Source organism: Mixophyes fleayi, chromosome 6 (assembly GCF_038048845.1).
Source record: "Mixophyes fleayi isolate aMixFle1 chromosome 6, aMixFle1.hap1, whole genome shotgun sequence".
Classification (NCBI taxonomy): Eukaryota; Metazoa; Chordata; class Amphibia; order Anura; family Limnodynastidae; genus Mixophyes; species Mixophyes fleayi.
This window is the reverse complement of record NC_134407.1, coordinates 161583475-161597382: the sequence shown is the minus strand read 5'-3', so window position 1 is coordinate 161597382 and position 13908 is coordinate 161583475. Positions and strand designations below refer to the sequence as shown.

Sequence of the window (13908 nt, the reverse complement as noted above, 5' to 3'; positions counted from 1 at the left end):
TGACCACACACAAGCAGCGAGTCGCCCAGCTTTCAAATTTCCCGTTCAGATTTGATCCAGTCCATTTTAATTGAATAAGATGCACTCACAAATATTATAGTTATTGATTAATGATTGTGGCTGCCCACACGGTGCCATTTCAAGCAATTGAAAGTCCATTCAATACATATGCATTGAATGATATATTCATTCTTTGCTCTCTGTGGTGTTCAGCCTATGAGAACAGAATTACCCATGGAGGCAGGGTTGAATTTCTTGGGAACTATAAATATACTGGACATTGGAACCCTGCAGTTAGAAATGCTCAAAAGAGCCGGTTTCCTGAATCAGTTCGTCAGATCAGTGCAGATAGGGGAAAACGTGATCAAAAATTTTAGAAATTCTGACAAGTACAAAAAATTGAGCCATATTTGACATTTGAAGGTTCATACATTGGTGAATTGGTCTTCACATGTGTGAACCAGCTCGAACATATTCAAGCTTAAATGGATACATGTTAATAGTTTTTAATTGTGAAAGACAAACTTTAAGCTTCAAGCATATACAAATAGTATTTAAAAATGAAAATATTTAAAACCACAAGTTTTAGCACAAATTGCAAACCTCAAACCCAAATGGTGAACCCAGGCCTCAAATTTCAAAATACAAATTCTGCTGATTTTACAGTGAAATCAGTTATTCATGGGATGGGGTTGAGATCTAGGAATCTCTGGAATTCTTTAAAGTGTAAACTTAAGTAGCTCCCTTGTGAAAAATGAAAACACTATGACAGCCATACAGACAACTGTGCTTTGTAATGTTTGTAAGCAGTTTTTACTTTCCATTGTCTCTGATGAGACAAACCTATTTTTAATATTTTAGTCTTTTTTATATATAGTATTTTTATATATTTATAAACATGTAGAGAGAGTATAGTATGTTAAAAGCTGTATCCATATGTTTCTCTGCTTACATATTTTTCTTTTTCCTCCAAATGGTTCAAAATAACTATAACTTGCATTACTTTATATTTTGAATGACTGTTAGCGGGGTCTGCCAGTTTGCCCTAAAGGGCATAAAGGGAAAGCTGCCAGGAGAGTTTGCCAACCCTTGTCCGCACATTAACCAAATTGTCCAGATGCTACAACAAAACTTCTATTGAGCGTAATGTTTGCGTTACATGTTGAGCTGCTCAATGTAGTATATAGTCATGTTCTTTTATGCATTTTTGATATGTTAATTAATAGCACACAGATGAGCCATATAACAGGAGGTCCTTTGGTAACCTCTGAACTCCAACTCTAACACTAAAAGTTTGAGATGAAAACCTGAAACAGAAATTTGATATATTTAGAGTTCTAGTGATGTAGATAATTTATTAACTTAGTAATCTCTTTATTTCCTAACCCACTGGCATCAAAATACATACTTTTTTAATGCTAGTAAAACATGTACCATAAATGGTTATGGGAATTGGTTCCAGTGACTCCATACTGATTAGCATATGCAGTCAGGAACACTTTGTGTTTGATACAGTTTTTACAATATTGCCTTCTCCTTTTACTTGTGTTCACTGCAATGGTGTCAATGTAGTCCCCCCCTGACCATACATGATCATTAACCATGATTGTATTTAGCATGTTTCACTGGTGTGTATTGCAAGATAAAGGCCCTTACAAAGTTGTGGGTAGTACTACTACCAGCTTTATCTACTAAACCTACAAATTGTAACCTGAGATAAGTTGTACCCCTAACAATATTAACTATTTATGGTAGAACTAAAGCCAAAATGGGTTTTTGGTTTTAGGGTACTTGTGTAAATGTACTTCTTTATTACAAATAACTCCCAATCCCTGTCTGACAACCAACTGAAAATAAAGTGCAGTTCAATGCAGCACAAGGTTGAGATGGTCCATGTTTTACTTTATTTTGTCAGAATATGTGTACTAGGGTTTGCACCACAAGGTGTTGCCTTTACATAGAAAGATAGTGTTTTTGTCTCCCAGAATTCAGTTGCATAGTGGGCAGATTAAGCCAAAATGGGAGGTACCTGGACAAATATAAGGTGCTCCCTTTCTTTGCTAGAAATTGGGATGATTTTCAAATGCTCAAACTGCCTGTTTCTGTTAAGCTTAGTCCCACGGTGGTGCCAAATCAGAGTTTAAACTGTTTATGCTCCTAGCAACATTTTACTTCCATTGCTTTTCATCATCTAGAAATGCAGACCTTAGTTTTCATTCTATGGGGGTTCTCGTGGATATCCCACGAAAAGTAGGTCAATGCAGATGAAGTCTCTGATTTCTCTTGCGTTTGCCCCTTCATAAATTGTGTAAGCACCCCCCTCCAATCACAGTAACGGGTTAGGTTAGGACAAATGTCCTAGCAATAATCACTTGGTAGACTCTGGAGACCATTACTGGGCAGGACGCCTGGACACGTTTCCATCACATAATAGGCAACTTACAGTAGCTTGAGATCCAAATATCCTCCCCACTGTATTATCTATAAGATTAATAATACCAATCTACCACTAGTGGGCGGTAAGGCAGTAGTAACTATCAATTTAATGATCTATTGGGAAGAGTCAAGTAATATCAAATCTACTAAACACACTCTCTTCACTTATGTCTCACTACTTCCTCTTTTCTTTAGCTCTGCTTTCTCAATTGTCTAGTCACCCAGTAATTAAACACTGTGAGGCTTCCCCTAGAGGATAGTCTTGAGCTCGAAAGGGCTCCATAACATTGTAAAATGTCATCCCATTTCTAAATCTCCATGTGACCCCTTTAAGATGAGTTGATATACTGCTATTGGCCACACAACCTCACACACTTTCACCTAGACCATCATGTTGTCTTCTACTAAATAATCTGTTATTCTTTGGCTAGACTTTATCTACGAATTATGAACAATACATTTTAACATACTTCAAATCCCTTTCAGAACTCGTTCTATTTAATAGAGCACACATTTTTGCAGAACTAAAACATGCAATTTCTCACTGTGTGTATCATTTAATGCACATAATTCTTAAATGTAGAACGTATCAAAAGTGCATACAGCCTGACACATGAATGAAAATTTGTGTAATGTATCATAATTAAGTAAAGCATTTGGGAAGAGTTTATTCCTAGTCTGCCTCATCTCTTATACATCATATTGATTTTTCTGTCCTTTTGCTCTTTTAGACTTTTACTTTTGAACCGTTGCAGTCAGTGCCAGTCTAGTTACAGGTTGAGTCGCTGCAACTGTATCCCACAGCAATCTATTAAATTGTTTGTAGCAAGTTCACCAATACTTGAATCTGTAAGAATATCCTCCCAAAGGAAGAAAGGCACTATCCCGCATGTCACAAGATGTCATATGTTAGTCATCACCTTCACAGCTCAGTCAAGGTCACAGGAAAAGTCATGCTGTGCCCACATTACACAGAAAGGATTTCAGTTTTGCATCAGGCACATAGCAAAGCTAGAGAGTGCATATAAAATAATAGATGCAAAGAATGTTGTAGTAGACAAGTAATCTAGAAGAACACATTACAAACAAGTGGAAAGACATTAACAGAGTACAAAAACAAAAACAAAACAGATACTGTTTAAAACACTATTTCACTTTACTGTCTTGCATAAGACAGTAATTCTGACAGTATACGGTAACCAGGGGTATAAAACACAGATCAAACAATTAAATACATTAACTTTGAGATCAGACAATGATACTGATGGAATAACAAGTGCTACTTCTGCTTTGTGTTAGGATTTCAATTTTCAAATGCACCTGTTACTTGCACTTAGTGGGAGTAGTCAGTGGCGACGTATCAGTAGGAGTCACAGCCTGGGGCCCCAGAATGATTATGTTAATCATTATTGTATTATTTATGTCCAGGGCCTAGTTTGACCTGGTTGCTGTCTGTATACACATTTCTCTGCTTTCAGGGGTACCAACAATAATGTGACTCACAGAAACTACAAAATAAAATTGTTCTAAAGTAAAAATCATGGATGTGCATGAGTGGAGTCAGTACAGATTTTACGCTGGTACCCAAATACCATTGTTATGCCACAAGAGGCCGCCATCTTGTGGGCTGAACCAATATTTCCATGAATGTGGCCACTTCACAGATTACTTCACTGGGAACCAGTGACCTCACAATGCACAAAGACATCTCGCGTTTTTTCTTCCCCATCAGGCACATGACCACACCATTCTTCCTTTATGTTACACATCCTATAAATGAAGGGCTTATGGAAATAATATGATGTCGGAATGGCTGGCATTATATCTATGTAATATACAAATAAAACAGTCTTTGTCCGTTTACCTATACAGAAAACAGTCAGCCTTCACAGCCTGCCAAACCCTCATTTCTTGAGTATTTTGAGAAGAACGAGAACCAGTTTGGAACACCAGAAAAAAAGACGACAACAGAACCCCCTGATTCCTCTGAATGGAAAATACCTCTTAACGGAGACTACAGCTTTGTAAGTACCACTGAGGTAACACTATAATAGGAACACATGTGTTCAGGAAGGCACACCCATTATTTATTTTACATGACCATCACTATATTATGAAAGGAACCATAATCCTCTATAGTCCTGTCTTAATAAATACATTTACCAGTACTATCAGACCTCTCTCCTGTGTTTAATTTTTCATATTATATTATTTATGGTTTTAGATATTAACTTTATATATACGGATATACACCAAATGCTTCTCCTACCAGCCAGGGGCTAATTGTCTAGACAAGTACAGCGGTTATATCTGCTGTATATCTTGCATTTGCAAAATTAGTAAGTGCAGTAAGAAAAATTTGCTGAGGAGATTGGAGTTGTCCCTCCATTTGTTTATCATCTTGCCTTTCTGGAACATGCTTACACCGCAAAACATCACAATAAGCGATAGAGGAGCCAAAATAATAATAACAGGAACAAAAGTAATATTTATTTTTTTAAAACATTTTGGTTGGTGTGACGGTAGTTGCAGTACAGTGAGTGAGGAAAGGGGTTGGTGTGACGGTAGTTGCAGTACAGTGAGTGAGGAAAAGGGTTGGTGTGACGGTAGTTGCAGTACAGTGAGTGAGGAAAGGGGTTGGTGTGACGGTAGTTGCAGTACAGTGAGTGAGGAAAGGGGTTGGCGTGACGGTAGTTGCAGTACAGTGAGTGAGGAGAGGGGTGGGTGCGACGGTAGTTGCAGTACATTGAATGAGGAAAGGGGTTGGTGTGACGGTAGTTGCAGTACAGTGAGTGAGGAAAAGGGTTGGTGTGACGGTAGTTGCAGTACAGTGAGTGAGGAAAGGGGTTGGTGTGACGGTAGTTGCAGTACAGTGAGTGAGGAGATGGGTGGGTGCGACGGTAGTTGCAGTACAGTGAGTGAGGAAAGGGGTTGGTGTGACGGTAGTTGCAGTACAGTGAGTGAGGAAAGGGGTTGGTGTGACGGTAGTTGCAGTACAGTGAGTGATGAAAGGGGTTGGTGTGACGGTAGTTGCAGTATAGTGAGTGAGGAAAGGGGTTGGTGTGACGGTAGTTGCAGTACAGTGAGTGAGGAAAGGGGTTGGTGTGACGGTAGTTGCAGTACAGTGAGTGAGGAAAGGGGTTGGTTTGACGGTAGTTGCAGTACAGTGAGTGAGGAAAGGGGTTGGTGTGACGGTAGTTGCAGTACAGTGAGTGAGGAAAGGGGTTGGTGTGACTGTAGTTGCAGTACAGTGAGTGAGGAAAGGGGTTGATGTGACAGTAGTTGCAGTACAGTGAGTGAGGAAAGGGGTTGGTGTGACGGTAGTTGCAGTACAGTGAGTGAGGAAAGGGGTTGGTGTGACGGTAGTTGCAGTACAGTGAGTGAGGAAAGGGGTTGGTGTGACGGTAGTTGCAGTACAGTGAGTGAGGAAAGGGGTTGGTGTGACGGTAGTTGCAGTACAGTGAGTGAGGAAAGGGGTTGGTGTGACGGTAGTTGCAGTACAGTGAGTGAGGAAAGGGGTTGGTGTGACAGTAGTTGCAGTACAGTGAGTGAGGAAAGGGGTTGGTGTGACGGTAGTTGCAGTACAGTGAGTGAGGAAAGGGGTTGGTGTGACGGTAGTTGCAGTACAGTGAGTGAGGAAAGGGGTTGGTGTGACGGTAGTTGCAGTACAGTGAGTGAGGAAAGGGGTTGGTGTGACGGTAATTGCAGTACAGTGAGTGAGGAAAGGGGTTGGTGTGACAGTAGTTGCAGTACAGTGAGTGAGGAAAGGGGTTGGTGTGACGGTAGTTGCAGTACAGTGAGTGAGGAAAGGGGTTGGTGTGACGGTAGTTGCAGTACAGTGAGTGAGGAAAGGGGTTGGTGTGACGGTAGTTGCAGTACAGTGAGTGAGGAGATGGGTGGGTGCGACGGTAGTTGCAGTACAGTGAGTGAGGAAAGGGGTTGGTGTGACGGTAGTTGCAGTACAGTGAGTGAGCAAAGGGGTTGGTGTGACGGTAGTTGCAGTACAGTGAGTGAGGAAAGGGGTTGGTGTGACGGTAGTTGCAGTACAGTGAGTGAGGAAAGGGGTTGGTGTGACGGTAGTTGCAGTACAGTGAGTGAGGAGATGGGTTGGTGTGACGGTAGTTGCAGTACAGTGAGTGATGAAAGGGGTTGGTGTGACGGTAGTTGCAGTACAGTGAGTGAGGAAAGGGGTTGGTGTGACGGTAGTTGCAGTACAGTGAGTGAGGAAAGGGGTTGGTGTGACGGTAGTTGCAGTACAGTGAGTGAGGAAAGGGGTTGGTGTGACGGTAGTTGCAGTACAGTGAGTGAGGAAAGGGGTTGGTGTGACGGTAGTTGCAGTACAGTGAGTGAGGAAAGGGGTTGGTGTGACGGTAGTTGCAGTACAGTGAGTGAGGAAAGGGGTTGGTGTGACGGTAGTTGCAGTACAGTGAGTGAGGAAAGGGGTTGGTGTGACGGTAGTTGCAGTACAGTGAGTGAGGAAAGGGGTTGGTGTGACGGTAGTTGCAGTACAGTGAGTGAGGAAAGGGGTTGGTGTGACGGTAGTTGCAGTACAGTGAGTGAGGAAAGGGGTTGGTGTGACGGTAGTTGCAGTACAGTGAGTGAGGAAAGGGGTTGGTGTGACGGTAGTTGCAGTACAGTGAGTGAGGAAAGGGGTTGGTGTGACAGTAGTTGCAGTACAGTGAGTGAGGAAAGGGGTTGGTGTGACGGTAGTTGCAGTACAGTGAGTGAGGAAAGGGGTTGGTGTGACAGTAGTTGCAGTACAGTGAGTGAGGAAAGGGGTTGGTGTGACGGTAGTTGCAGTACAGTGAGTGAGCAAAGGGGTTGGTGTGACGGTAGTTGCAGTACAGTGAGTGAGGAGATGGGTGGGTGCGACGGTAGTTGCAGTACAGTGAGTGAGGAAAGGGGTTGGTGTGACGGTAGTTGCAGTACAGTGAGTGAGGAAAGGGGTTGGTGTGACGGTAGTTGCAGTACAGTGAGTGAGGAAAGGGGTTGGTGTGACAGTAGTTGCAGTACATTGAATGAGGAAAGGGGTTGGTGTGACGGTAGTTGCAGTACAGTGAGTGAGGAAAGGGGTGGGTGTGACAGTAGTTGCAGTACAGTGAGTGAGGAAAGGGGTGGGTGTGACAGTAGTTGCAGTACAGTGAATGAGGAAAGGGGTGGGTGTGACAGTAGTTGCCATACAGTGAATGAGGAAATAAGTCAGTCTGACAAGTGCAATAAATGATCAGAGAGGTGGGTCTGGCAACCAGGAAAATTATATCCAGAATTGGAGAAATGTGCAGCTGACTGAAAAAACCCTAATTAATCCACATTTATGATTGATTTCTATGAGTTGCTTCTAATTTCAAATGAGTCTGTAAACTTGGCCATACACACAGATGATCAGTCAATTTCAATCCAGTTAGGCTTATCTTAAACTTAAGCTGGGTACACACTATAGAAAATTACTGCAGATGCGATTTCTAAAACTATTTTACCAACGACTGAAGTTCCCGATGGGCATGCAGATTTATGTGTACACATCTACATGATTTACCTTCAGATCTGTGCTCTTCATGTCTCATAACCATTTTCTGAAAAGATTGTGACTCTGCACACTCCATAGAGACCTGCCTACACCGCTGGTCGTGAGTGCATATACACTTCTACATTTGCCCAACATCGATCCATTGTTGATCGTGATTTTTAGGAAGTTTAGAAAACCAAATCAAATGATACGATGTGCTTTAGTACGACAAAACGTGATTGTGGGAATGTACACGCTAATGCAATATCTGACCAAATGGTTATTTATCGCGTGATCGGCATGATTATTGAGTGAAAAACCTCTGGTGTGTACTCTGCTTAAGGCTACTTAGTGTCCTCATTTTCCAAAGACAGTCTACTATTTTCTACCTGAAAATTTTAACTCGCAATGTTTGCTTCTACATCCAACTAACAGATTTATTTGGGAAATAATGGTATAACTGTTTTATAACTATATGTTGATTGTATGGCCCGAGCAGCCTTCAGATCACATTGATGTCCCAATTATTCATTTAAGAGTGTGTTTGCAATCAGGTGACAATTTTAGTCAAATAAAATCTGATCTAAATGGATTGAAATCATTTAGTTTGGGTAAAATAGTCATTACTGATGATACACACTAGTCCATCATGGCATTATTCGTTGACCAGAAGAATTTTCCTTGCAGCCATATCAGATCTTTTGGTTTGGTTAATCTATGATTTGCCCACTAATTTGTCAGAGAAAGGCATTTGTAACAATGTAAGGTCATTTCTGATGATGCAGCCATCTCCTTGTGTTACTTTACTGAAGTATATTGAGAATAGATTAGATATCTTAGCATAGCAAAGCTCTCTCTGAGAAATGTATTCCAAGCACAAAATCTTATTTAATAGAATTGATTTCAAAAAATTTTATCAACCGAAATATTAGGTTATTCTATACAGTCAATATGCTATACGTTTCTTCTCTGAAATATGCTGAGTTTCCTGGAATCAATGATTTATCGAGATATATGAGAGCATAAGCAGTATTTTCTCATCTAGATACCTAGAAGTGTTATGCTAAAAACATTATTATCTTAAGCAGAGGAGCAAATGCTGTAATCAGATATAGGAGATGTAGTCCTCGATCAATACATTCTAAAGGCTTTATTCTGCGTGCTGCCATTGTGATCTTTTTTTCTCTCTCTACTTTAGATCAATGATGTTTATTTTAAACATAATACAAATGTGGATTGTCCCAATGTCGAGTGAAAGTCACAGTAATAGCTGCATGTTCCACCTCCCTGTCAGCTCCACATTTAAAGGGCTCTCGTCACTTGTACTTCATTGCTTCCATTTTCTCAGCTAATTCCACATTCATAAATATGCAGACTACTAATCTCTAGGGCTCCTCTACATCACAGAGGCACCTTATGAAGTCACTGGTTCCCAGGAAAATGACAAGATACCTTTTCAAAAAGGTTGCCTCCATTTTGTTTATATGAGAGGACCAGGAAACTACATAGTTTTATGTTTAAATGCTCTGCTAAATCAATGTATACATTTATTTTACATTATTTTCATTATATTTGTTTTTTTTAAAAGAAGCTGTCCACTTGTGGACAACCCCTACTATTTACATGAGGGCCCTTGTCATGTATTTCTTAAATGGTAATCCTCTTTGTTGCTGATTAATTCCTTCTCCTGCTATCCAACCTACAGATCCACGCCAATGTAGATGAAGCTAAGGCCCATACATTCACATTGTTGCGCCAACTGCCCATACCCCATTTAAAACAAACGAACACCTACACTGTTTTTATGAGTGGCGTAGAATTCTATCCACCTAATTTAAAGGGTGACCACTTTTAATGATGGTTATGTGTGAAAAAAAAATAAATCAAAAAAACTCAACATTGTTCTTTGTTTAATAACTACATCCTGCAGCCAGCGATATATGCACTCCAGGGGTGTAATGTGTGGAATTAAGGTGGACAGTATTGCCTATAGCAGTGAGATGTCTCGGGTCACCTCTATTCTTAGAATTGGTAGATTCAGTGTAACTGGGAGCAGCTGATGTGTGAGGCTACTCTGGCTCTGCAATTGCTGATCTAAGACAGATCTCTCATGTAGGGTTTCCCTCTTGGAACATTCCTGATCATGTCACATGATTTCCTCAATGCATAGATATACATATTGAGCTGTATACAGCGTTCACTTATATAGTACTAAGGGTTAACTTTTACAGAGAGAGGCAACTTTATTGCACTAAAGAAAAAATGAACTAATGGTAACAATGGCTGCCTGTCCACTACAGTTTTATTGAATAGGCAAGGGGAATGTGAGAGCCATGTATACCATATCAATCTCAACTAATACATGTTTGCAGATATAGCCAGCTCATAAGTAGATGGGTTAGAAAGCATTTTATTTTAATTTTTGTTTTCATTTTTTTTGGGGCCTGTTTTACATTTCAATTGTTTATAACAGCATTTGAAATATTATCTTGAGATTTTTATTTTTTTGCCGAATGATCTAATGGTGTAATCTGCTCTAAAAATAATGCCCCCAAATCCTTATGCATACCATCACAAAATACAATTATAAGGCAGGGGATAACCCTTTAAATTTGTGTCTGTCAGTCCGTGTTAACTTTTCTTCAAAAGTGTTAATTCCTGCCTTTGTTCCTTCCAGTTAAAAGACTGGAGTGTGACTGACCTCCGGATGAGACTGAGTGCACTGGATCCAATGATGGAACGTGAAATTGAGGAAATTCATCAAAAGTACCAATCCAAGCGACAGCCCATCTTAGAAGCCATTGAATCAAAGAAACGCAGACAGCAAAACTTTTAAAATCCTTTACACCGTGATTAGACTTTAATCTATTTTTATTAAACATTTTTGTAATATTTTTATAGCTAAATATTTTATATTTTGCAGAGACTTCTTAAATGTATTATGATGTGTAGAGTCTAGTAAGATTAAAATAAATATTTGTTTATTCAATTAAAAGGGATAAGATTGATACTTAGGGGGGAATTCAGTTGGCCACGTTACTGGTAAAAGTAACTCGGCCTGCACAATATTACCGTTATTACGGTAGTTTCAAAGCCGGCTTTCTGCTCGCAGCTCAGGGAGCTGCGAGCAGAAAGCCGGGTTAAAATTACTGTAATAACAGTAATACATTCTCTACCATCCACGTTGTGGTGTTTTGTCGGGGTAAGTCACTTTTCTTGCGTGCCTTAAAGGTCAAAATGCAGACAGGTATCGTACTACTTGTGTTCATAGATGTCCCCTGTCTAATAAATACAGAATGTAGTTGTTAGGAACCCCTCCAGCCGGTACAACAAAACCCGGAGTCTGCTCCGAAAGCCTGGTGTTCACTGGAGCCCCTAGTGGTGGGGACAGACTTGGCCGCAGACTAACAGTGGGTCATGAAATGTGCACCGGCTGGGGAGAACCCAGGAAAGCGAAGAGAAGTCCAGGCAAGGGTCGAGGGCCGGCAGCAGACAGCGAATCCATATAACAGGCCGAGGTCAGAGGTCACAGGCATGGTAGCAAGGTCCAAGATACAAGCAAGAAGGGTCAGGGTCACGAGCAAACAGGCAGGGCCCAAATCCAAGCAAGGGGTCATACACGAGAGGACAATCAGAGGTTAAACACCAACAGGGCTCAGAAGCAGGCAGCAGAACTGTGAGCAGAACGCTATAACCGGCAGTGAGGCTGCAGACCTCACTGCCTTAAATACCAGCATCAGCCAATCAGAGCCTAGCTCTGAAATCACATACAGCCCCTGCTTAATTAATAATGCTCTATTAAATTATCCCACAGGCTTATGTATATTTCTGCGCACGCGCCCGGCTGTCCCCAGCCGACGGGACGCGGCGCTACTACCGCTGGCGTCCGACTGTTGCCTTGGCAATGGTCGGGTAGACTCCGGAAATAAAGTCCCGGTCATCAAGGTGACGGCCGGGACGTCAGAGGGCATCAGCAATTTATACTACTGTTACGAGCCCAAGCGGTACTCACAGCCGCGGTTCGTAACAGTAGTATAAATTGTTGTTCAAATACAAAAATAATAGATCTCCTAATACCTCTGTGTGTGCTCATCGCTCAGGATATCTTTTTGAGCGTCTCTATAAGAATCATACATAAATGCAGAGTGAGCCATGAGTATGTTTTTCATTGTAAAACTTTACTACAAGGAGGGAGGCATCAATTAATGCTAAATGTGCTATGGAATTTGCTGGCGCTGTATAAATGTTGATGATGATGATATGTCATTTTAGCTCTTGCAAAATAGGACAGTTCTGGATTCCATGTATGCCAGGTCTAGTGACATTTGTTGAATCGTAAGATTACAAGGTGTGTATAGTACGACAAGCTGCATTCTTCACTTGTCTTTGTATGGTACTGTCACTCAAAATACTACCTGCTCCATCATGCCTTGCTCTGCCAGTAAGGTTCATTTACTAAAACTGAATTAAACCACTGTGACCAATCAGCAACTATCTTTTATCTGTCTTTATCTGAATGTTAGGCAATGATAGCAAGTGTCTCGTTACTTTGGTTCAGTGCAAATTTTAGTAAAAAATCCCTATGACGTTCCTGCAGGTGGCAGTGAAACGAAGAGGGTGCGCACAAACACCCACCCTGCTAGTCTGGAGGCATTGCAAAGTTGTCTCAGCACAAGTGCTATGAACTATTAGGAGCCCCATGCACACCATGTCTCAGTGACATGAAGGAACAATTCCAGTAGTTAGAAAAGAGGTAGTATATAAAATGTTCCTGCAACATTCTCCAATTATGACAAATTAAGCCATGTCCTTATTTATACCTCCCAACTTTAAGGATGGAGGATTCAGGACAGTTCTATTATTGCCCCAATGATTATATATGATACTTCCAGCTCAGGGGCACTGGAGTATTTTAGTACATTTTTAGTGAAATTGAAATCATAAACACAATGCAGTGTGATAAATTGGCAATCTATATCGTTTGAATTGATTGCTATACCAATTTTCTATTGAAACAGTTGAAGTGTGTAAACCATTACCAATGTGTGAAAATAAAGACCCTTCAAAGATTGTTAGATTGACAAATTATTTGAAATTTGTAATTTATTTGAAGACTAAATTTGGAGTTTCATATATGAACATCTTAATTGGGGATTTCCAAGTTCCCAGTATCAATAGTAATCTGATGGTAAATACTAATGGTGTACATCAAAATGCAATGCAATATTCTACACAATAACCTGCCTAATAATAATAATTAAAACATGTATATAAGAATACAAAATTATAACATAAATAACATTTATTCTGAGCTTTTTGTCTAAGGGTAAAGTTATAAAATGCTGCTTTTGCATTGAGGGTTTTGAGGCTTGCTGGAACATTTTTATTTTGTATATAATATGTGGTGTTTGGCTAAATTAACACATTGGGCTAGATTTACTAAGCTGCGGGTTTGAAAAAGTGGGGATGTTGCCTATAGCAACCAATCAGATTCTAGCTTTCATTTATTTAGTACCTTCTATAAAATGAAAGCTAGAATCTGATTGGTTGCTATAGGCAACATCCCCACTTTTTCAAACCCGCAGCTTAGTAAATCTAGCCCATTGTCTGCAGGGAAGAATTTCTGGGTCACAGTGTGCTTAATTGTGTGTGAGTGTTAAATGCTTTGTGACACACCTGAAGGTACCCTTCTAGAAAAACTTTGGTGGTGGCAGTATAATGTATTGGCTGTCTGGGGAGGGATTCCATTTTTTTCTGTAGCCTGGGTGAAAGATGATGAAAGTGATTGGATTCTGGTAAGTGCACACAAGTCAAGCGTGCCAAGTGTTTGCTCATGTCAGTGACAATGAAGTATAATTGATTTCTGCCTGTGTAAAGGCACTAGCAGCATAAACAGCATATATGTTACAAGGCAACATTCAAAGTTGACAAATGAAGAAAGCAAGCACAATAATGTATCAATTTGT

The 13908-nt window shown here is 40.4% G+C and overlaps 1 protein-coding gene across 1 annotated transcript in view; it reads left to right on the top strand.

Annotated features, from left to right (window-relative positions):
- Window positions 1-13012, top strand: part of STK4 (serine/threonine kinase 4) — a 56561-nt gene extending 43549 nt beyond the window's left edge. The window contains exons 10-12 of the mRNA XM_075176950.1: window positions 4309-4460; window positions 10620-11301; window positions 11346-13012. Coding sequence (XP_075033051.1) covers window positions 4309-4460; window positions 10620-10778 — 311 coding nt within the window. The 3' untranslated portion in view covers window positions 10779-11301; window positions 11346-13012. The remainder of the gene's footprint in view (window positions 1-4308; window positions 4461-10619; window positions 11302-11345) is intronic.
- Window positions 13013-13908: the final 896 nt, after the last annotated feature.